Source organism: Gymnoscopelus microlampas (assembly GCF_963454915.1).
Source record: "Gymnoscopelus microlampas genome assembly, chromosome: 20".
Lineage (NCBI taxonomy): Eukaryota > Metazoa > Chordata > Actinopteri > Myctophiformes > Myctophidae > Gymnoscopelus > Gymnoscopelus microlampas.
This window is the reverse complement of record NC_139957.1, coordinates 31,287,297-31,310,785: the sequence shown is the minus strand read 5'-3', so window position 1 is coordinate 31,310,785 and position 23,489 is coordinate 31,287,297. Positions and strand designations below refer to the sequence as shown.

Genomic DNA, 23,489 nt, shown 5'->3' with positions numbered 1-23,489 from the left:
AAAAGTGGATCAAAGAGGTATGATGTGCTAGCTACCTTGTTCCTCTGTGAGGTGCTCTCAGAGGAATGAAAACTGGCAGTCAAAGAGAAGAGCAGACCAACTAAGACGTTGTTGAGGGTGAAGACCTCTGCCACCATGGACCACTGCCAACTGAGCCTGGACACAGCAAACACCCCTCCAGCCAGCACTGCTCCCGGGCCTGGGCCAGACAACCTGAGGTTAGGTAGAGGGAGCAGAGAGCTGAAGTAAAGGCTAGAAAGGTCACACCCAACGTGAGAAAGACTTTCATACTCAAGTCCCCTCCTTATTTGCCCTGCCTGCAGCAAGGCATGTTAAGGTATTGCAACCGCTCCTGTCTGTGTGTGTCTGTAAACAAAATAACTCTGAGAATAACTCAAAACCTGGTAATGATCAGAAGAATGCCTCTAAGAGATGTTGGAGTGAAAATGACATAACTGATCATATCTCAGGAAAGGAGAGATGTAGAAAGATGAGATTTTATGTGTGGATGGGCAAAATCCTTCAGTATCACAATAATTTTATTGTACAAGTAAAGTATGTTAACATAAAAGGAATATGACTTGGTGCATTGAAAAATAAATATATACATACAAAAAAATATATATAAAAAAATCCTATATTGAAATCGGCTAATGGGAGGGCCGGCCGGCCGGCGGGCGAGCAGGCGGACCTCTAAAGTGTGTTTTGAAGAAAACGCACTATGGCAGAAATTTTAATCTGACACAAACAGGGCCTATAAATTGCAACATTTGGACAAAATCTGTAGGAGTAATATAAAAAAAAATCTTTTGCAAAAATCGGCCTCCTGGTGCTATAATAGGCCGATGTGAAAGATTTGGAGCAGAGGTTCTGCTCTGGCCTCCAGGGAATCTGCACGCAAAGTTTCACGCCGATCGGTCCAACGGTGCCGGAGATTAACTGTTCACAGACGGACACACACACACACACACACACACACACACACACACACACAGACGGACGTACAGAGGCAAAAACAGTCTCGGCCACGCCTTCGGCCTGGCGGAGACAATAATCAGCAGAAGACTATAAACTGCATGTTTTTTTTTCTTCTTCCAAAAACTGATTGCCTGTCTGCTTTATGCTCTAATTTTTAAATCTGTTAAGCTTTCCTGGAGGAGAGTATTGTAATTTCCAGTGCTGTGCTGTAATGTCAGCGTTAACAACATTATATTTGAAGTATCGTTTGGATGTTCATAACCTTGCCATGCCTTTTTCCTTTTTTAACAATGTCTAACTCATATTACCAACATGATTTGATTCATATTTAAAACTAAAGATGACACTAACAACCCTTGTAATCTACAGCACTTTTATTCAGTGTAACTTAACATTGCAGGGACACAATCTGATCACAATCTTTTAAACGTGACCCATGTTTGCCATCCGGACAAGTCCTGAATCTCACTGTCCCACTCTAATGGGTCGCACTGGCGTTGGCGTATCATGAGAACTCTGTAGCACCCGCTTGATCTCTAGCAGACTGGCACAGAAAACCACCGTAGTGGAGATAGCACTTTATCCTTGGCTTCTTAAAATATGTATGCACAACCCCCCCCCCCCTTCTCCTCCTCTCCTGTACTGTCTCCATCTCTTTAGTAGTAATTGAAGCAAACTTGGGATAATCTGTCATACGCTAAGACCCACCACTTACTAAAAAGAGAGACAGAAGGGGGAGAGAGAGAAAGAGAGAGAGGGGACAAACTACGAAGAGTGGAAGGGTAAGAAAAGGAGGAGAACGGTGCAGAGGAGAGGAGTGCGTGTAGTGAGGGGGTGAGGGGGATAGTAAGGATGGAGGATGAAATGATGAAAAAAGGAAGAAGGGAAGTTGAAGAAGGGGGGGGGGGGGGGGGGTTCAGCGGGTGTTGGGGGGGGGGCAGCCCGGTCCCCGGCATGCTGGCTCTGAAATATATGAGCTGGGGCTCGACAATTAGGGGAAGTCAGGCAGTATGGCCCTCTCCGCCATTGTGTGGAGTGGCTTAGAGTCCTCATCAGCCTATCAGCTAACTGACAGGCAGAGAGCTGCTCTATTCAGCGCCGCAGATACAAGCTGCAGGCCAAACGACTGCCAGCTCCCTCATGACCCCACAATCCCTCGCCGGTGACAGCTTCAAGCTCCATAGCAAATTAGGCGCTCTCACATTACAATCGCGGAAGACAGATTCCATTAACGGTATCTGAAATTGAGTAGAGAGCAGGCCTGTTATCAGACCTGACTCATAAGCACCGCCATTAATCACGAGGCATGATACCATTTATACATTTCCAGCTCTCTGCCTGCTGCTGTGATAGTCGGCCACAAAAGGCCTGATGAGACTTAGGCGAGGGGAACAATGGAGCTTTCTGAGGAAACCGCAGTAAATCAGGAAAAAAAAAGGCGAGAGAGGAGGGAGAGAAGAAAAAACTTGCATGCTGACTACTTCCCCATTTTTGTGGGTTTTCTCTTTCCTACCCTTTATTTCCTCTGTGTTCTCTGTGAGCTTCAAGTGTGGTGTGTGTGTGTGTGTGTGTGTGTGTGTGTGTGTGTGTGTGTGTGTGTGTGTGTGTGTGTGTGTGTGTGTGTGTGTGTGTGTGTGTGTGTGTGTGTGTGTGTGTGTTGGGGTGCTGATGGGGCGTCTAGCAGTGGGTCTTAATAAGAGATAGCAGCGTCTTTCTCCCCCGTGCCGCTTCAGGAATTAGTAGTAACTTGCAGGAAGGGTGGAATGTGTGGGGGGGGGTGCAGGGGGTGAAATGGGGACTTTTGTAGAGGTGCAGAGACCCCCCATACCCTCAAATCTACCCCCCCTTGCATGACAATTAACCCACAGCTCATACGCTTAGCAGGGGGGCTGGTTTCAGGCTAGCGCAGGGTGCAGAGCACCATTGGGGGTCCGCGGACGAGGAAATTTAACCAACTCTACTGTGGCTTCTGAAGCCCCGTCTGACAGCCAAGACTCGTCAAACACACGCACACATGTGTTTGTGTGTGTCGCGCGCGCGCGCGCGCGCGCACACACACACACACACACACACACACACACACCTCTTCTCCAACTCGTCTATTCCTCCTGAGTGGCTGCCACATCTCTCTATTAGAGCCTGTCAGGCAGTGATGTGTGTACACTGCTGTGTAAATGACCTGTATGTCTGCAAAGGACCACCTGGGTCCGCAGTCAGCCACTGAGCCTCTCCCATCGCTCATTCTTCCCGTCTCGCTGCTCCCATGGCAGGCAGATAAAAGCAGGAAAAGACTCTGACACCGTTTGTGGCCATGTTCCCTGTTATCACAACTCAATGCAGTGCAGGATGCTGGTGTGTGGTGTAATGTTGTGGCTCTGTGACAATGGCCGTGTGGTTGAGACGTGGCAGGAGAGGAACATGGCTGACAACGAAACTATTCCATTCTGAACTGATCCCACCCCCCCCTACCCCACTGCCAAAATGTGTCCATGCCATCACTTGGGTAATTAACTGCATGACAAAGGAATGCAGCGAATAATATGCACAGAGACTTACAGTAAGTAAAGTGTGATTCATTTCATACAGGGATATCAACTATCCCAATAATTGCTGACGAATAATTCCTAGTTTTGTTAATAAAAAAATCACTGAGAATTTACCAGACAATAATGCAAAAAAATATATAAATATAAATGAAATAATAATTTCTACATAAATGGTAAGGATGAGTTCAAAGCAGAGGAAACCAACCAATCTCCAGGGAGGTGAAATAATAAAAGACAAATGAGCACAGATACAGCAATGTCCTCCGCAAGGACACAGGAACGGCTTGATCACTTTGATGTGACAAAGCCGAACCTGCCTCGTCTACCCCCCTCAGTTCTACAACATGGGGCCAGAACTAGCCATGTGCTAAACAACAGCACACACACACACACACACACACACACACACACACACACACACACACACATATACAAAAAGCCAACACCAGCACTCTGTGGTGAATGGACCTTCACAATGGAGCTGGCCAGGGGACCCACTGTCACACAACCACCCCAGGGGACCAGACAAAGCCACCGCTGTGCCATCACGGATCAGCTCTCCACTGTTCTCTCACTGCAGTGGTGGTTCTGGAAAAGAATCACACATTCCTGAAGAGGTTGTGGAACCCATGGCGGAGGTTTCCTGGTGGGGCCAGGGCCGGCTAAGGGTTCCAGCTGGCCTACGTTGACAACAACCCCAGGGCTTTCTTCTGGCCGCGACACCGGGGTAGCTACTTAGCATGCTTTCATTATATGACACTGGTAAATGCTCTGTACTGTGGCATTGCACTGAAAATTCTCAGCCAGGCAGGAGAAAAAAGGCAGCATCGACATTGATACACAATTTCATAGGCTTTATTTTCCCTGCGTGAGGGGACTGATAAAAGGACAGAGAGGGTGATATCTGATAACCCCTTGGGCTGATATCCCCAGGGGCTGATATGACAGGTAACTAACCAATCAGTGCAAGCAAAAACACCATAGCGTGCTGAACTGTCACTACGAGCAACCTTATTGCAGAAGGAACTCTTAATCATGGCTATCAAATTCTATTTTCTCCTCTGTGACTAAATAAGGCTATGGTTATGTGATAAATTATCATCTGGGCATTCGTAGTTGTCCTCGGTAACCACCCTCAGGCCAGTATATCAGACCAAGTCGTTGGATAACCACAGGTACTGCGTGATTTGCCCGGGCGATAATCTATGTATATAAGCTTTCAAATGAACACCCCGAGTGCATTTTTTTTGTTTGATCTGTGATGCCACACGGCCAATGGGTGGCATGTGTGTTGCACCCAAACAGGTATTTCTCTGGTGTTCCTTGCCCGTCCAGAAAGCAGAGAGGAGGCTTCCTTCCTGCTCTGACAGAGAGAAGGGTAAATGAGGACCTATAGGCTCGTCTGCTGAGACACCCCTCCTCCAGGAGAGCGCTCCAGTGCTCCGAGTGCGTGCAAAATTAATCACCACAATCCCACTCAAACAATGCAGCCACTGACATGACAATTTCCCCCAGAATGCCATCTTAATCTCCAACCAACACACAAATAGTACAGACAGGGGGGGGGGACAAAAAAAGAAAACAATTTACAAAAATCCTGTGTTTATGCAATTCACAGAATGCCATTTTATTGCTGCTTTTTCCAACTAAGTCATTAGGCACACACAAGTGATATATGAATGTCGCTGTACAGATTCCATTAACTAATTCTGGGTGAATTGTAATTGCAGAGTCTGATCCGTCTCTGTGCCTGGTGCCTTATTAAGACTGCCTGTGGTGGGTGAAGAATGTAATATTGACGTCCGAGGCAGACACAATCTCAGGCCCACGGGCGAAAGGAATATTAAACTGGTACTGTATTCTGCTATGCTGTCTATCTAGCACCCCCTCCCCCCTCTATCCCCATTCCATATAGCCGGTAATGAGGAAATAACATCTTCATTAGACATCTGTTTAAATGTATTACCGAATGGGTCCTGGGGGAATCATTGGTCATGCTGGGGATGCAGGGAGGGGGTTGGGGGTTCTGCTGCCCCATAATATCACATGGGGATGCACTGAACAAATGGTACGTGCATTCCCAGATGAGGGGTTTTCAAGTAGATAGACTGACAGTACAGTATAAGATTAACCCCTGTATGGTCAGATGGAAACCCAATGGCTATAGTCTCTGTTGCCGCTCAGGATGGAGATTTTACCTGACTACAGCACATGTGACACGGAGGGGCAGCATCACCACCTGTAGGGGTATTACATCCAAGAGGGCAACTTCATTCGGTTGTTTCCAAGATGATTTCACGCCTACAAAAAGCAAAATCGTACAACACAATCCCACACACAATCCCCCCCCCCCCCCCCCCCCCGACGACATGTATGTGTAACCTTAAAGCAACCCCGCCCCTCCCGGTGGAAAAATAGCACACGTGAGGTTGGTGGCGGGAGGGGAAAAGCGGGGAGCACCATCAGGACCATATGGTTGTAAGCCCTTATAAGGAGCTAGGGACACGGCACCACGACGCAGGGGATGGCGCTGCGCCCACCCTCCAGTCCACTGAGGTATCATCTGTGCCACATGGGCCAGCTCTTGGCAGGTGAGCCTCTCGCAGGTGTGTGTTCGGGGAATGTGTGTAGGGGCAAGGTAATGGGGGGGGGGGACAAAACATTCGGTGCCCATCAGCAGTTATGTCATCGTGAGATCAGAACGAAAGTAAGAAAAGTGCTGACGGTTGAGTTGAGCCTTGCTCGCGTCGTCGTCGTATTTCTTCCCCCGCTCTGATGGCGGCCGTCAGTGTGCGTCAGGATAAGCTTCAGGGAGAACGGAGAGAGATTCCTCTCAGGTAGCGCTGATTTGGAACAGCTTTAGCAGATAAACTGTGAAATGAGAGAGCACAGAATACCTAGCTGTCTGGATTATCCCTCTATGAAGAGTACACACGTTTTCATCCCTCGAGATAAAGACCCGTGGATCGGGGACTTTAGGATTCCTAGGCCAAGTGCCATTTCTATGGCACTCTGGTAGCGGAATCGATAGCAATTATTATCATTGCGGCGACCATCCTCAAAGGCTTGTCAGGCCCTGGTGTGGAAAACATAACAAGACATGCAATTTGGCCATCAAACCATGTGATCAAGCCAAAAGGAGGAGGGTAGGATGACAAATCAAAGGCAGGCTAAGTGCTACATTTAAACTTATGCACGAGTGAAGTGGCTTCCAAGCCTTTCAACTTACATTCCCCCACATTAAACACGACAATCGGGACGACTAATTTAATTTGATACATCAAAGGCTTGCCATGTTGGGAATATTCCAGATGAATTTTAAGGTCTGACGGAATTGCCTTCAAGTACCCAGTAATAACTTCAATGTAATTCATCATCCACATTATTATACAAAGCAAGCAACAATTCATTTGGAAAATAAATAAATGAATAGTCCATTCCTCAGCCGAGACGTCTTTCAAATTAATTGGGGGTGGATACGTTTACGATGAGAGGCCTCAAAATGGACATATGATCAAAGAAGTCATTAGAGAAGCTGTTCAAAACAAAACGCTGGACATCAGTGTCATTCTGAGGACATGTCAGGTAAGGTAGGGTGGCAACTGGTCACACTTGGCATTTCATGTGAGGGACAGACCTGGCCGGAGGACCCCCCACAGGGCCATGGCAAGCCTTCTATGTCATCCTGATGGCAATCAGCGAGGCACCTGATGCCCTTCATGCCAGGAGTAAGAAGGAGGTCTTGACCAGTCCGGAAACCCGCACCACTCCCCTCCCCTCCTCTGCCCTCTCCAGTACCCTCCCCCAGTCAGGCCTTACCAGGCCAAGTCTGCCAGCTGATCCACAGCCATGAGCTCAACCCAAACTGGGCCCCAGACAGATAATGACTAAAACCTTTTATGCTTATTTTTCAAATTGAAAACCCTATATTATACATTCATACTTAAGGGCTTACAGGGTGTGACTGTGCGTGCGCTCTGGCTGAAGTCCTCAGCGGCCATCATCAACCCTGTGAGGGGTGGTGGGGGTCCTCATAATGACTTTTCACTTAACCATAATCCAAAATTGGATCTAAATCCCCAGAGATTACAAACAGGGCTGCAGTTAACATGCGCTGTGATCCAAATATCTCCAGACCAGCATGGATATTTCCTGGCCTCAAAATAACCATATGGAAATGTCTGGCCGAGAGCAGAGGCCAGTGCTCCAGTCTGACTGGTAATTCATCAAATACATCAAGGCTGAATCAAAATATCCAGACTTTCCCACAGTTGCAGACTGGTAGACTTAACAGGCAAGTTCCCATGAAGTCTGCAATGGCTACAGCTGCTCACTTCAACAATTCATCACTTTCATGCTGACTTCTAGAGAGTCCTCTTGGGCACTTACAATGGGCCTGGTCTACAATATACACTACACCTCAAACACAAAGACAGACACCCATGTACCTGTCAAACTACTTCAAAAACGTTAAAGACGTCCATAAAAACAACATCAGAGGGAGCTCCACACATCACGTTCAACACAGATTTGGCTCAAACAAGGGGTTAAATGTGTTCTACTGCTATGCCACTAAAATGTGGAATGCCCAACCAACAGTCATAAAAAAAATGTGAATCCTTACTCTCCTTCAAAAGCACTTACAGGTGGCTGCAATTCGGAACTGGCCCCTATAAAAAATGAAGCCTATCACCAGAAATGCCCCCCCATATGATGTTTTTGCATAGTATTTGTCTGTCACTAAATGTTCCTATGGATTGAATACACAGGACCCCAATGGAAACAAGCCATAGTGCTTTCTTGGGTTCAATCCTTGTAGCACTGTATTTGTATTAAACTGTACTTTCTGTGCTTTTTTTGCAAACTGTTAATAAAGTATTCAACCAATCAAATCAATGTTGCTTCCGGTGGCAGATCTAGGCTTTTGTCGTATCCATGGCAATGAGTTATTTCCCATCTTGTTAGCGTATCGCAAACTTGACATAATGAAGCAAAACACTTCAGTCAACATCACAGTATGTACTGTAAGACAGAGAACACTCTTGAGTCTTGAGTGTTGACATTTGATTCAGCCTAAGACAGGGGTTTATTATGGAGGATGAAGCCGAAACAGTCATACAATGGCTGCAATGGCTCAGGAGGTAGGAAGGCTTTCGGTTTGATTTCCTGGCATCATGATGCCGTGTTCTGTAGCAAAACCCTGAACACCTAGTTGTTCCAGACGAGTATGTTGGTACATTGAATGCCTTTCTCAGCTGGTGTGTGAATGGGAAAGGGGAGTCTGAAATTACTTTTCTGCATTCACCCAGCAGATGGCTTACTCAGGGACACTTTAACACGTCTAAACGGTGACCTTCTGATTACCAAGCGGCCTCTCTACTCACCCTTTAATTAATCACTTTCACCCTGGCATTACTATTTTGGGCCTGTCATCCTATCCTATCCTATATTAACATTGGCTAATAGAGCACCGAAGTCTGACGTTTTCCCCATTCAGAATTCCCTTGTTCAATATCGTGTCAAATAAGAACTGTGTTCTAAAAATAAACAAATGAGCGCGGCGGTTTGACTCATATGGATATGAAGCATCAACTGACGGCGAGAAATACTGATGAGATCAGGGATCTCCGTATATGGGCATGAAAGGGACACAGGTAGACAGACAGAAACAGACACCGAACTCTAGATGCGAGGGCCACGTAGCGGCCTGAAGTTGAACCTCTAGTTATTATAAAAAACAAAGACTCTGAATATTCAAACGTTCTTAAAAAATTACAAAAATAGCCAAAACAGCTCTACAAGCTCACAGCTTGAGGATCAGCTATTTTCACAATTCGTCATGCGCCCGAACTATAAATGCAGACCAATTACCATACAGAGGCAGAATCTTCTTTACTTGCACGTCACCTTCCATGCATGGCAGGGGCCGAGGCTGCTGCAGTATGGGCTGAGGGCCAGTCCCCTGGGGAGCGTTTCCTCTCCTCCGGCCCCTGTCCTGTTCCAGCAGGGCTGACCCAGCACACTGACCCTCTTCAGCACACCTGCCACCCAGCACTGCCTGGCGCAAACACACAGGAAATGGACCCGGCCGCAATGCGGCCCACCTGGGCATGCACACTTGCCCAGCAACCCTGTATTTACCTGCTTTAACTGGGCCAAAACAGTCTGCTGAGAATTTTTATGTGTCATGCACCAGGAAGAAATGACATCATGTTTCACATTTCCTGGGCCGGAGGTGTAAACTAAAACATAATATGTGCTCAAAAATGCCACAGTGGGCAACCTGAGCACAAACTGGTTCAGTAATGCAAAAAAGGAAAAATCATGACACTGGGCCAGTGCAATGTGAAAATTACCAGAGATCAACAAACGTGTGATGTAAGGTAGCCCAGCCGACCATGTGAGATAAAAGACTGGAAAATAGTCCTTATATGATGAGGTCAGCACTGCAAGACAAACTACAGGATGGTCTGTCGAAACACAGTAATTCCTGATTTATACTTGGTTGCGCATCGTGTCGCGCACCACAAATAACCAATCTAAAAGCTCATAGAATCGTCTATTTTCGGTGCGCAACACTGGCGCGCAACTAAGTATAAATAAGACTTAAAACACTCTTGGCTTCAGAAAGAGTGAGCAGAGAGGTGGTTGAAAAGGGAGGGTAAAGGGAGGACGGGAGGGGAGCTCTCCTGTTCCTCTCGGATCCGGGACGAAAGAAAAAGGGTGGGGGGGATTAGAAATCGTGCCATATCAGGATTGGGAGCATGCTTGGCAGTGGGGGGTGGGGGTCTATGGGACTATGAGACAACACACATACGCACTCATGCTCGCACACTCGCAACGGGAGGGCGATGGGTAAACAGGTCGGGCGTGTGGGTGGGGTGGAGAAGTTGTGGCTGGACCCTGCTCCTGAATACTGAACAGAGGATCAGGGACGCCATTGGCAATCAGTCAGTCGGGAACCAAAAAACGTCACTCCCCATTACAGACAAGCGCCACGGCACAGAACGTCAGAAGAGAAACAGAAGCTTGGAGAACTGGACCATAAAGCCCTGCTCTTTGGGAAGATCACATGGTGTTTTCTTGATCACTGTCAGTTAAAAAAAAAAAAGAGTGTTTCAATTAACCTTAACTCTCTCAGTGCCAAGCCCCGAGTTATCCCGAGTTTTTTCTGAATGCCCTCAGTGCCAGAACGAGAAATCCCGAGTTTTTACTTAATGTTTTATGTTTTATAGACCGTCACGGTCTGATCTTGAATCCGAAGGGAGCAGTAAAACTGTAGCACAAACGGATATGGAAATAATGGATTTAACGTCATTCCGTTCCCGTCCACTCCATGTGTGTAGTTTTTTTTCTTTCGCCTGTATATATGTTTTTATGTCCATTTTTCCGAGGAGACGCGTGTTTCCAACGGCCTGTAGCGAAGGGGACACTAGCTCCGGATGCAATGTTTTGCTTCCGGAGCAATAGTCAGAGACTCCTGCTCCGGAAACACACAGTGAATCGATCGATAAATATGGATCTAAACGTTTATGACAACTTTAAAACTACTAAAAACACGAAATTCGCTCGAAACTCGCTTGGCACTGGGTGAGTACATTATGAAAATACTCTGGCAGTCAAAGAGTTAAAGGTAGGGTAAGTGATATTTTTGGGTTAAAACAAAAAGTATTTTGTTAAAAGGTTAAAGCACTATATTCTGATAGCAATCATTGCTATAGAGTGTTTGTTCAGTAACAGGAGTCTCCCCGTCTCTCCAGCTCTTTGATAAACAGAAAATACATTTTCCGGTAGGTGTCAAAATCTCAGCCAATCTGGAGAAAGTACCCATTTTTAAGCTTCATTTTTTATAGTGTTCCAGTTCCAATTTTGCCTGCTCATTTCTTAGTGTCATCACTTCCAATTTCACTTGTTTAATCTATATCCTGATTGAGTTCTCTATCCTGATTGGATAAAAGAAACGAAAATGCATGTTCTGTTTTATAAAGAGCTGGAGAGACAAGGAGACTCCTTTTACTGAACAAACACTCTATAGCGCAATGAGTACTATCAGAATATAGAGCTATTTAACACTTATTTTAACCAAAGAAAATCACTTACCCTACCTTTAACAGAGCATTTCACTTAGGAAAAGCATGAAGATTTGTCACAGTAGCAGAGCTGCAACATAACATGAATACTGCATCAAGTTGCAAAGGACGGAACAAAGACACTTAACAACCCTATTATGGGCACGTCATTACAGACGAAAACTTGCAATTCATCATACAACGAAGTATATAGGGCTCAGTTAACAGTCATTCCATAACTTATCTCTCAAGACAGATTCTGCTAACAGCAGAATCTGTCAGCACCACTGCCCTGTTGTTATTAGGAATGAACACAGAAGCACCCAGGAGGAAGTGGACTAAGAAAAGGGAGGAACCAAACAGAGTTCCTGTTTATACACAAAAAAAGGAGGTGATCTACAATCTCACAATGTAGCTTTGTGAGTATATAGATCTGGTATTTTTGCAGAATGTTCACCTATTATGACATGCTCAGAATACGGACATCAGGATTCATGTGGTTAAGTGGTTGACAACATTAATTCATTAAGACCGGGAAAGCATCTGTGTCATTTTAGATTTCCTTGGCTATTCAAAAATAGAAGATATACAGCAACATACTGTTAGGATTTAGATATGTATTTGGCCGCAGACCCCCATCTGAAAATATTTTGTTCCAGGGACCCCCAGAAGCAAAGATTTGAGTTAAAAAAAATATATATATATATATATTCAAAGATTTGCACAAATTTTCACGATTTAAAAAAAATATCTGATCTACAAGCTCATAGCGCGGCAATGAGCTTGTATATCTGCTATTTTTTGAATAGCCAAACAAAATCTAAAAATGACACGGATGCGTTCCCGGTCTTAATGGATTAATGTTCCCTCCAGGACATGTCATACCTGCAGACTGTGAAGCACAGTGCACCACCAGCTGCTGCCCCCAGGAGGCTGCACATCAGGTTCACGCTGTAGGCTGGAGAGAGCCACGGCAGGAGAGACATGGCCAAGCGAGCTAGCAGGGTGAACAGAGGGTAGCCTGGAGGATGGGCCACCTAAACACACAAAGACCATACGTTTGAATGACAGTACAACAACTAGACTGTGCTTCACACACAGAGTTCCTTGACAGTACAATACTTTTTTTTAAACGCTTTCTGTACACCGTTGTATACGGCTCACTACAAGGCTAGCAGCATGCAAAAACTAAAAGTTGCATTCAATGATCCTTTACGGTTGCTGGTGAGGGTTCCCAGATGGCACAGTGCCAGCCAGCAGTTTGTTAACTTGGGGGTACCTACCTGTCAAGCCCTTTTAAGAAATTGAATGTACAAATTCATATGTCGGCTAGAAGAGTCTGACTATCATGTTATTACAATTTTAATTAACCCTGTGAAGAGTTCTACTCGTTTCTCTTCCATGATTTGGAGACATTGGCGCAACAGCCTCTACAGACTGTGAGCACATGTGTGGCTAACTGTAGTTGGACTGATTTTATGTTTTTCTTTTTTTATCATTATTTTTTATTTATCGTTGTGTATTTTGTCATTTTGTATGTGATATGGACCTTGAGTCTGAAATAAAGATTGAATCGAATTGAATTGAATACCAACCTGTACAAAACAAGAGGTCTTATGTGAATTCTTAACTTGAACCCAACATACTTAGTTGGCCGGAGTCACCTAAGGGTTTATACAAGGCCCCCTCCATTTTCCCTCTACACCAAATCTCTTGGCTGAAAATAGCCGATTTACAAGCTCAAAACGCGTTGAGTTGTGACATGTGTGCTTGTAGATCTGCAATTTTCACCAAATGTTCTCCATTTAGGTACGCTAGGGTTCATGTGGTGAAAGGACCATACCACCGTCAAAACACATCATTGCCTATTAAAACCTTCAGCCATATACTGTATTTCGTACATATACAGTACATCATTCTTTTGTTAGTGGATTTTTTACAGCATGGCTCTATAGGAGGCTAGCTATAAGGGCTTGAAATGAAACGAAAGGGCAAAACATATAACACTGGCGGTATGGGCCTTTTAAGGTGGCTGCATGCCACCATTTTAGGTGATAACCCTTTCACCTTTTAGGTGAAAATGTTTGACATTTTGCTACTAGGCGCTCATAGTCGGGTGATGTCCGTTTTCTTTCTGCTGCGCTCTGTTCCGTGTCTCCCCTCTGTTTCACAACACTGATCACAATGTGCCTGTGAAACCAAGAGGGCCGCCCACCCAAATTCTAGACCAATCACAGAGATAGGGTGATTTCGGTTAGTAAAAACAGAGAAATGTGTTGGGGTGAGCGGTGACACGCTTATCACCGTGGCTCAGTGATGTCATGTTGTAGTTTTCCAACCACCACGGTGAGAGGGTGATCACCTAAAAGCGGAGTATGCATCCAACTGAAGAGTTTGGAAATGGATGAAAAGCCTCTCGTTATTGAATGCGGTCTCCCAGTGTTCCGTTAATCGACTTCAGTGTTGTAATGACAGGGAATTGTCAGACATTAGTGAGTCTGTTATGGAAAAATCTGGGAAACCCATTCGGTAAAAAAAAAGGGGGGGGAATATATTTTTTCCTTTGCTCTTTTTTGTGTAGAAACAGGAACTCGGTTTGCTAATAGCTAATAGCTTCTGCAATTTCTTTTATTAATTTTGCCTATAATGTCATGCCCAAAATAGGTTAAAGTGGTTAAACATAACACACACGCCCTCCCCCTCTCTCTTTTCACTCCCCGCGTCCCCTTTTCCTGCAGCCACTTCCCAAGGACAGTGCTCTTCCCTGGGGATGGGGATGCAGCACGTGGTGCCTGCCAGCCAGCCCCAGCCCCCCCAAACCACCTCCGAGCCACAGCCACTCTCGCCCGGGGGGGATCCCGGCAATCACAGCAATTAGCCACTAAGTCTCATCCAGCCTGATAAGGGCTCAGTCATTAAACACAGGCTCATTCCCCGGCACTGATAACATGAGCCAGTCAGGAATATATGGGGTGGCTGGCTCTTACAAATAGAGAGTGTCGTGAGAGAGGGACGACTATAATGACCCCACCACTGGTCTCGGACACAATGAGGGTTCCTGGCTCCTCATAGATACAGTATGAGCGAGGAGAGTCCTGGGCAGGACAGAGGTCAAGAGGTATGGAGGTATGGAGAGAGAGAGAGAGAGAGAGAGAGAGAGAGAGAGAGAGAGAGAGAGAGAGAGAGAGAGAGAGAGACTGGGGAGAAAGAACGAAAAGCAAACGGACACTTGTGTAAACATCTGGCTGGGTCAGACAGGCAGGCAGCACCGCCAAGGTAAAGGACATGCAAAGAGAATGTCCAACAGGGTTGGAAAGGCCACCAGCCTAAAGGACGGCTGAGGGCACGAAGGCTGCAAGAAGGAACAGGGATCCAGAGCGCCAGCGCTCTGGGGATCAGAGGGGAGGGCCGGCAGCCCAGGGCCCAGGGTGGCCCTGGGGAGGCCCCCACGACAGGCAGACAGGCAGGCCACACGGACTGCGGCACTAACGGCAGGATTACTGGCATAGTGACACCGACACAGCCTCCCTAAAAGGATCACAGCGGCGTAATAAACTTTATTAAATAATAAAACTTATTATAACTGTTAACCCGATTTAGTTCATTCTTCGCGGCTTACACACACACACAAAAAAGAAGGGTGGGTATAATAAGCCTTATACCGTACATAAGGCAAAGCCTACAAAAGCCATCGCCTTACCATTGGCTTTAATTGGATTTGAAAAACGGGTTGCAAATTATAGCATTCTCTACTTGTAACTTAGTAAAATAAGTGTATAGAAAGGATGGAGGAAAAAAACCTGTGGACTGAAAGTAAATTAATCTGCTTTCTGCCCATGCTTAATTAAACTTCCTTAATGCTTATAAGAGTTAATGAATGAATTGATTAAACAATACGGCTAATACTCACCCCCAGCTCACAAGCAGCGGTGATCAGCTCTCCTGTGGAAGAGAATAGGGGATGAAATTAATGTAAACCCAATAATTATTATTAAGAGACAAAGTCTGCTCCAAAGTTTTCCCAAATCAAATACTTGCATTGGGGTTTTGCATTAATTGGCCAGGATCAAAACCTGCAAATCTTCCCAGTGTGACATTTCCTAAGCGGCACGCTCATTCTCTTCATCTCTTGCCTCTCCCCTGACACAGGCCCCCCCCCCCCGCCCAACCCCCCGCAAACATACATGCACACACACAAGCACACGCACACGCACACACAGACACACACACACACACACACACACACACACACAATACTGTTATTGCTCCCAGTCCCAGGCTCTCCATGCACCAGGGTCCCATCGCTTAGTTTCCCTCCATCCTCTCTCCTCTCTCTGCTTCTCTGCTTCTCCCCTGCTCCCACAGTCCCACACTCCCAGTGTCTCATTTAGTCCACTGGATAGGACTACATATAAAAGGCGACAGCGGTGACAGTCACACAGTGAGGTAAGATGTAAAAATAGGAGCTGGTTGAGCATTTTTTTGACAAGCACTATGGGGGGCTGAAATAAACAAAGGCACCCCGCTAAAAGCGATCTAAGACAGCCTGAATGCATTTGGGCACAAACCCATTTGTGCTAGACTACACCCAGAGCGTTTAAAATTGTACTGATTTCTCACCCAATGCTTGCATCTCCCACACATGAAAATTGACATTTGGTTCAGATTAAATTACACTGATAAATGTCTGCATTAAACACAGCACCCTCTACTGGTAGCAGGTTGGTAGGGTCCAGACAATGAGATGGTGGCCTCATTCCTTCGTTGACTGGATAATCAACATTGTATTCCCGAAAATAGGCTATGTGAGATGCCTTACTGATATATTAGGACTGTCAAGTGTCTGTCAATAGGATGTAGCATGTGATACAAATCAAATTAAATATGAATGAGGAAGTGGTTTTCTACTGCTTCCATTACATCATAATAAATCAAATCATATAAATGAAACAAAACCACTACAGAACAGAAAAAAAACAAAACTAAAATACTCCATTGCGAGGACATTACAGAAATCTCAGAACACTGCAGTTGAATTTCGGATGTTGTTGCCTCACTTATTTTTCTGCATTTAACCTTGTCGTCACAGTGAATTACGATGCCGGAATTCCTGCCACATGAGGAGCCCTCACTCTTATCATCAGTCTAATGGACCATGAAGACACAACTCCTCCACCTGCACAGCTTAAACACTGTCACAGCTCCATTCCACCTGGCGTACACAGACAACTAAGGTACCTTTCTTCACTTTACTTAAGTAAAGAAATTCTTAGTTGAATAATAGTCACAAGGAATTTATCGACTAATCGATTAGTTGATTTAATCAACAAATGTATACAATTGTAAAATGCTGCACACAATCATGCAGACAAGCTTTTTCAGGTTGGTGGTGAGGTTGAGAATTGAACATTCTAATGTTGATTTCACAATGGTTACTGCCTAGCTATTGAAAGTTATAGACTGGCACAATTAAAGGGTTATATGTAGATTTTATCGAGGGGAGGGACATTAAGAAATTACTAATCCGCAATTAAAGACTCTGTCAACTAAGATCAAACGGACCAATGCATCGATTAATCAACTATGAGGGGACAGCCCTATACTTTACAACACCAGTCTCTCTCATCCATCATCAGTCTCTCCATTTTTCCAACCTCACTTGTGGCACATTTTTGCCCGATTCAACATAAACACTCAAACTAATACTCAGCCCAAAACATCCGACTCACAGTGCCATGGAGATGCAGTTCTGTAAGGGAAAATATTGAGTCGACGGGGTAGCAGACGCGAGCGCCAAGAGTCTTTGTGATAGCAGAGCGCGGGCACCGAAACCAGTCTTCCCGTAATCCCCACCATTTCCACACTCCACATTCCTAGACAACAGCGTACCCGCAGGGCTGCGCTCAAGCCTCCCCAGGGCACATCACACCTAAAGAGATTAGGACACAGAGACGGAGACCTGGAGAATTCGGAAGGGTGTTCAACTGGCACTATCAGAGCGGGCATCCTGCACCATCCCTAAATGCTGTGGAGAAGGGGCTGGCCATTTTTTCAAATGCTCCTCTCGCTAGACAGCAGCACAACCAGCAGGACTACTCAGCGCTGCTTTCGCCTCATCTCTCTGCTCACTCCGCTTTCTCTCTCCTATCTGGTTCAGCTTTTCTACATGCTTTTAGTCTGCTAAATGTGCATTTCTTTTTTTTGCCGTTTCCATGCATGGGCACTGCAAACCCTACTGAGCAGAACTTCCATGCCCCCCGAGTCCAAGTCTGTAAACTACTAGCTATCTCTCTAAATATTGTTTGTAATTGTATTTCATGAACTCCATTAAATGAGTGCTGTGAATCTACAATACACGACGGCCTACCACATAGGAAGGCTAGGCCTTCTGTGTTGCATTACAAGATGACCTTTAGGTCATCAACATCACTTAGTCTTAGAATATAAGAATGTAATGTAAAATGTAATACATTAAATGAAAAAACATAAAAACAGTAGAGTGCCAATGAACAAACCCTTTCAACTGGGAGTTTTCCTTTTCTTTTTCAAAAATAAAAGATCTACAAGCTCACAACATGGCATGACACGTTGTGAGCTTGTAGATCTGCCATTGAAATGGAATGGCCCATAGTAGGAAAAGCTTTCTATAGGAATGGATAAATTAGTGTTCACAGTTACAGTTTCAGATTTTTTGGATTCTTGCAACTAAGTCTCCAGCAAGTACTGTACAAGACTAAGTTAAAACAACAACAACAAACATGTTCAATGCAAGTCAGTCTGGCTACCACATTAGTTGTTTTCTGGGGTTTTAAAAGTCAACAAAATAACAACCAGTCAACGGGTGGCTGGTAACCTTTTAGAAATGCTATGTGTATATACTGTAGATATTTATATATTTAATTAAAGGTAATTCATGCTCACAACAGAGCACATCGTTTTATTACATTTCCTTTTTTTTGTCAGTTCCCCTCTTTTATTTGTACTTGCACTATGTAGACAGTACACTGTATATCACTGTTGCTAAATTATTCCTCCACCATATTCTGTACATGTTGTTTTTATTGCTTTTTTTTCTTTTTTGCATGATGCCCACGGTCAGGTTTTTAACTTGTATTATATTCATATATATTTGTATATTGTATTACATTATTAAATCTTGTTTATATATTGTAGCACAGTCTTCGGAGCATGCCACACCAACATTGCACAGCACATACTTGTAAGACTGAGTGACTTCACTATTTGAATCTATTAAAAGTCAGAAACCACTCGCCTGGTACATTTATTGTTTTTAATGATGGTTTATTTGTGTTGTATGTCTCGTTGTTAATGTCTATGATTATTACCTCATCTTCTGTATAGCTATTTGGTCAATGACTGCTGTTTTTAAATGGGTTATATAAATCAATTTGATAAAGGATAATAAAGGGTGATGGCAAGTCAGAAAAGGGACACCTTTTTAAACCTGAAAATTGGGCAAAGAAAATATTTACTACCCAAACCAACTGTTCAGCAATGACATGGATGTGCCATGTCTGTTCAAGAAATAATATAATTGTGTTCCCTACACAGGAAAGCTGTTGCATTAGATATTATTCATGTTAAAACATAAGTGTCCCTCAATCAGGAGCAACAACTCTGCACCAATAGCCATGCAAATGTAGAAGAAGAATTTGATACTGAAATCAGCCATAAATATTATGGCAGATGTGAATAATAAATGTTGGGGTTCCACATCCACGATCACTTACTGTATGCGTCAGTAATCCTGACACTGGTGTAATTCCCTATCTGCACACAAGCAGAAAGACACTTCTGACAGATGAATACATTACTAAAACTTTACATTTCAAAAGCCATCCTTTTCATATCGAAACCTTGATCACAGTCCATACTGAGTTCTACCCAAACAAGCATGCAGATATCGCTCCCAGACAAAACTGGCAGCCATACTTGATAATAAGGCTCTACTACCAGTACCAAATACCTCAATATTGATCTTACAATGCAGCTAGAACAGCCAGGTAAGTTCAGAAAATCATCATCTTTCAGACATCACTTTACTGCAAAGCCTTTGAAAGCAGGAGGAGTTTATGCAGTTATGCAGTTATGCCATAATACCACGATATTACAATATCCAAAATCCCAGACGACATCTAATCTCATATCACAATAACAATATAACATTGATATAATGGCTACTGCCCAGCCCTATCAAAGGTTGTTTTAGACCAGGCCAGCAGCTGTAGTGCTTTAACTATACTAAACTGCACCCAAGTGTCTCTAATTGGAGATCGTAAAATAATAATAATAATGACCAACATCGTCATCATCATCATCTTACATACACTGGTCAGAGACTTTCAAAACCGCCATAAAAGAGCACCTGTATGCAATTTGTAACTGCCCCCTGTAAAGTCCAAGCTTAACACCAGAAATGCACTAGTATGTCTTTAAATGTCTTGATGAATTGAATACACAGGACCACAATGAGTGGAAACAAGCCCTCAGGGTTTTTGTGTTATCCTTTTAGTACCATCGTCCCACTGTACTATTTGCAAACTGTTAATAAAGTATTCAATCAATCAAAACCTGAGACCGCCTACTTATGAAAACTTTGGACGAAAAATTATAATTCACCAATCACAATCAAATTGTGTTGTTGTTTTGACCAACTTTTTTTCTCTCTTTTTTTTAAGGATAGAGACATTACATTGTATCACTATCCATAGACAAACAGTTCACACAAAGTCCCACAATAACTTACAGAAGTGCATCTTTTCAGTTCATTGATCATTAGTGGTCAGTGGTCGTTCATGTACTCATGTACTACTCTATAGTTTGCCTGCTAGCAATAGTAACAGTCTCTTCCTCTGATCTGGCGGTCCTGTGGTTGCAAAACAACCCAGGCCGCTTCCTTGAGCCCCTCACCAGACCCCCGGGTTCACACAGACGTTATAATCAATTACCCTCAGAAAGGAAAGGAAAAACCATGATGTATATATACGTATATACAACACAATCATTTTAAACAATATAATAAAATGAAGACCAAAACAAATCATAACTATGTTACTGGATAGGCTACCCTCTAAACCTGCTTATTGAAGAAAAAAAAGTGTTTGTTTGTACACAAACATAGAAATGTATTCCTATTGCTTGTGCTATAACTGGATTCAGTACCATGGACAGCAGCACCTGTGTACTACTCTCATTTAAAGCTACTGTACGCGTCGCGATGCGGAGCGTTGTGTAAGCTTGTAGATCGGCTCTATTTTGTTAAGCTATGCCGTCGTTCGATTACCTGATTGGCTGCTCGGCTAAACGACAAAGCCACATGGCTACAATGTAGTTACTGTAACCACCGACCTGAGTCTCCTCCGGGGACCGTCTTCTGGACACAGGGCACATAAAGAGCCGCGACACAGGCGACAGTGGCGCCTGTCAGAGTCCAGCTCTTCCTCCTCTGCTGCTCCATGGAAAGCATCGCTCTCTCCTTTTACAATAATGATGCACATTAAATCATAACAACTCACACGGTGGCTAGCGCTAGCTAGCTTGCTAACGTTAGCATCAGGGTAAACAGCTGCAGGATGCCCGCCGCCGGTCTGCTCCTTGTTCAAAAGTTTGAGTTCACACGTGTGCAACTTTTAAGTGATATTGTTGTTGTTTTTATTTAAGTAACGTTATTTATATACACATTATGTACTGACAGAGAGGTAGTTGTTGTAAACAGACCGAGAGAGAGAGAGAGAGCGGCTGGATATTTCACTTCCTGGTTCAATTTCAACCCACATAGGAAAGGATTCAAGGAGGCTTAAATATATGAGGAAAGGACAGTGGTGGAAAGTAACTAAGTACATTTACTTACTTTACTTAAGGCTTATTTCCAAAACTTTTTAGTGAGTTTTACTTCTACTTTTACAATACTTCTGCGACGCATTGTACTTTATAAATTTGAAAACTTGAAATGGGACATTCTGCATATTGAGTACTTTCTACTTTTGGTACTTCAAGTAAAAAAAAATTAAATACTTTTTTATTGGAATTTTTAGTAATATGATAAACACATCAGAGTATAAACAACTATAAAATATAAAACAAGAAAAGACAATGACAAATAATTTGGTATGAATTCAAAAATAAAATATACAAACAAAAAATAGAACAACAACACACTCTTGCTCTCATACTCTCCCTGCACAGATCTTTTGTAAAAAATCATAAGAAAAATAAAAACACTCCAGTTCCTTCTCTTTTTTTTACTTCAAGTACATTTTGATACCAATACTTTTGTACTTTTCCTCAAGTAAATGTTGTATTCCGAACTTTTACTTGTAACAGAGTATTTCTATATTGCAGTATTGATACTTTCAGTTTCACTTAAGTAAAAAAAATTGAGTACTTTTCCACCACTGAAGGAAAGGATGCAAGGAGGCTTTGTGAGGATTTAAAGGATTATTCTATATTGCGATTTTTCTCAGATGTCGGAAGCCCTCTCCCATCGCAGGTTACCAACATAGTTCATTTACATTCATGTATAACGCTGTCTTTTGATATGTTATTCTGCTTTATTTCTATTGCATCCTGTGAAACATTTAATGAAGTGATTTTGCATGATGCCCACGGTCAAGATCAGCCCCACCCCCCTGTCTCCCTCGCAGTGTGTGTGTGTGTGTGTGTGTGTGTGTGTGTGTGTGTGTGTGTGTGTGTGTGTGTGTGCGCGCGTGCGCGTGTGCGTGCGCGTGTGTGTGTGTGTGTGCGCGCGCGCGCGCGTGTGCGTATGTCCGTCCGCTTCTAACAAACATAATCATGTTTGTATCCACTTTGTTGTTAAGAGTTTTATATAGTTGTATTTATTTCAAAATGTAGCCTATGAGTTATGGATGTGGGATGGCAATTATTTCTCTTTCTTTCTCCCCCCCCCCCCCCCCCTTCTTAAACCATCATGATTCAAAATATTGGTTTTACTATAAAGTTTATGAATTCATATAGGCCTAGATTTAAAAAAAATATATGTTTAGCTAGCTCTTAAAACTAGTCCTTTTATCAAGTGTTCTGCCAGTCAGTTTGGTAAAGAAAGGTGTTTTGAAAGCCCACATTAGCCTAATGTGGCAAGGATATCCCTATAGTTTATGTTGGTTTTAGGATCGGTCCTAAATGCGCGCTTCACTCCATTCAAAACCAAATAAAAAATGGCCCATTGTTGTAGAGGCGGCAGAAAGCAGCTTTCTCAGTGGACTGTGCGGTGTAAGAACCAGTCAAGGGATGCACAATGCATTACAACACAGGCCAACATAGAGGTCCAGCTTAAGAGTGTTGACAAACCAGGTAAACCCAAACTCAAACATAGCTGCCCGCCTTATCGGATTTAGCGCCTTTTGAAAAAGCTCCACGCCACGGTCACCATGGTTCTCTTTATACTCCAGAGTCAAAGTATGACTGATGGAGGCTTTATTTGTCTGTGATTCCTAATGGTAGAGTTAATGTGTTCAGTGCATTCAAAAATACAGAAAAGGCAAGGATTTTTTTTTAAAGCTGTGTAATAGTCCTTGCAAGTCAAAACCCCTCCTCAAAAAGCTCATTGTTGTAGGCTAGATGTAGTGATTTTATTTTGTAGGTGAATAACTTGTTCTAATAATCAACTGCATCATTCACTCAGACAGGCCCAACGTCAAATTAAGTCCAGAAAATTATTTTATTTTGCTACACTGGTCATTGTTATCGTAATAGAATTGCTTGTCTGCTGCTAATGCAGAATTAACTTAAGTGAGAACACTGGATGTAACCGAAACAAGATAGATGATGCACCCTTAAAAATGTCTCACAAGTGTCCACATTCACAGGTTGCAGGGTTACCGTAATAAAGAAATTGCCCTATTGAACTGATAATAAT

At 43.7% G+C, this 23,489-nt stretch overlaps 1 protein-coding gene across 5 annotated transcripts in view; it reads right to left on the bottom strand.

The window, feature by feature from the left end:
* The window catches only part of tmem260 (transmembrane protein 260), a 34,852-nt gene extending 13,487 nt beyond the window's left edge, over window positions 1–21,365 (bottom strand). For 3 of the 5 annotated variants that reach the window (XM_084045547.1, XM_084045551.1, XM_084045548.1), the window contains exons 1-4: window positions 20,963–21,365; window positions 15,504–15,535; window positions 12,479–12,630; window positions 36–213 (exon numbers count right to left, since the gene is read on the bottom strand). In XM_084045547.1, the coding sequence (XP_083901673.1) occupies window positions 36–213; window positions 12,479–12,630; window positions 15,504–15,535; window positions 20,963–21,080 (480 nt within the window). In that variant the 5' untranslated portion in view covers window positions 21,081–21,365. Of the gene's footprint in view, window positions 1–35; window positions 214–12,478; window positions 12,631–15,503; window positions 15,536–15,843; window positions 15,901–20,897 lie in introns of those variants that run through there. The other 2 variants (XM_084045550.1, XM_084045549.1) reach the window with 2 other exon arrangements.
* Window positions 21,366–23,489: the final 2,124 nt, after the last annotated feature.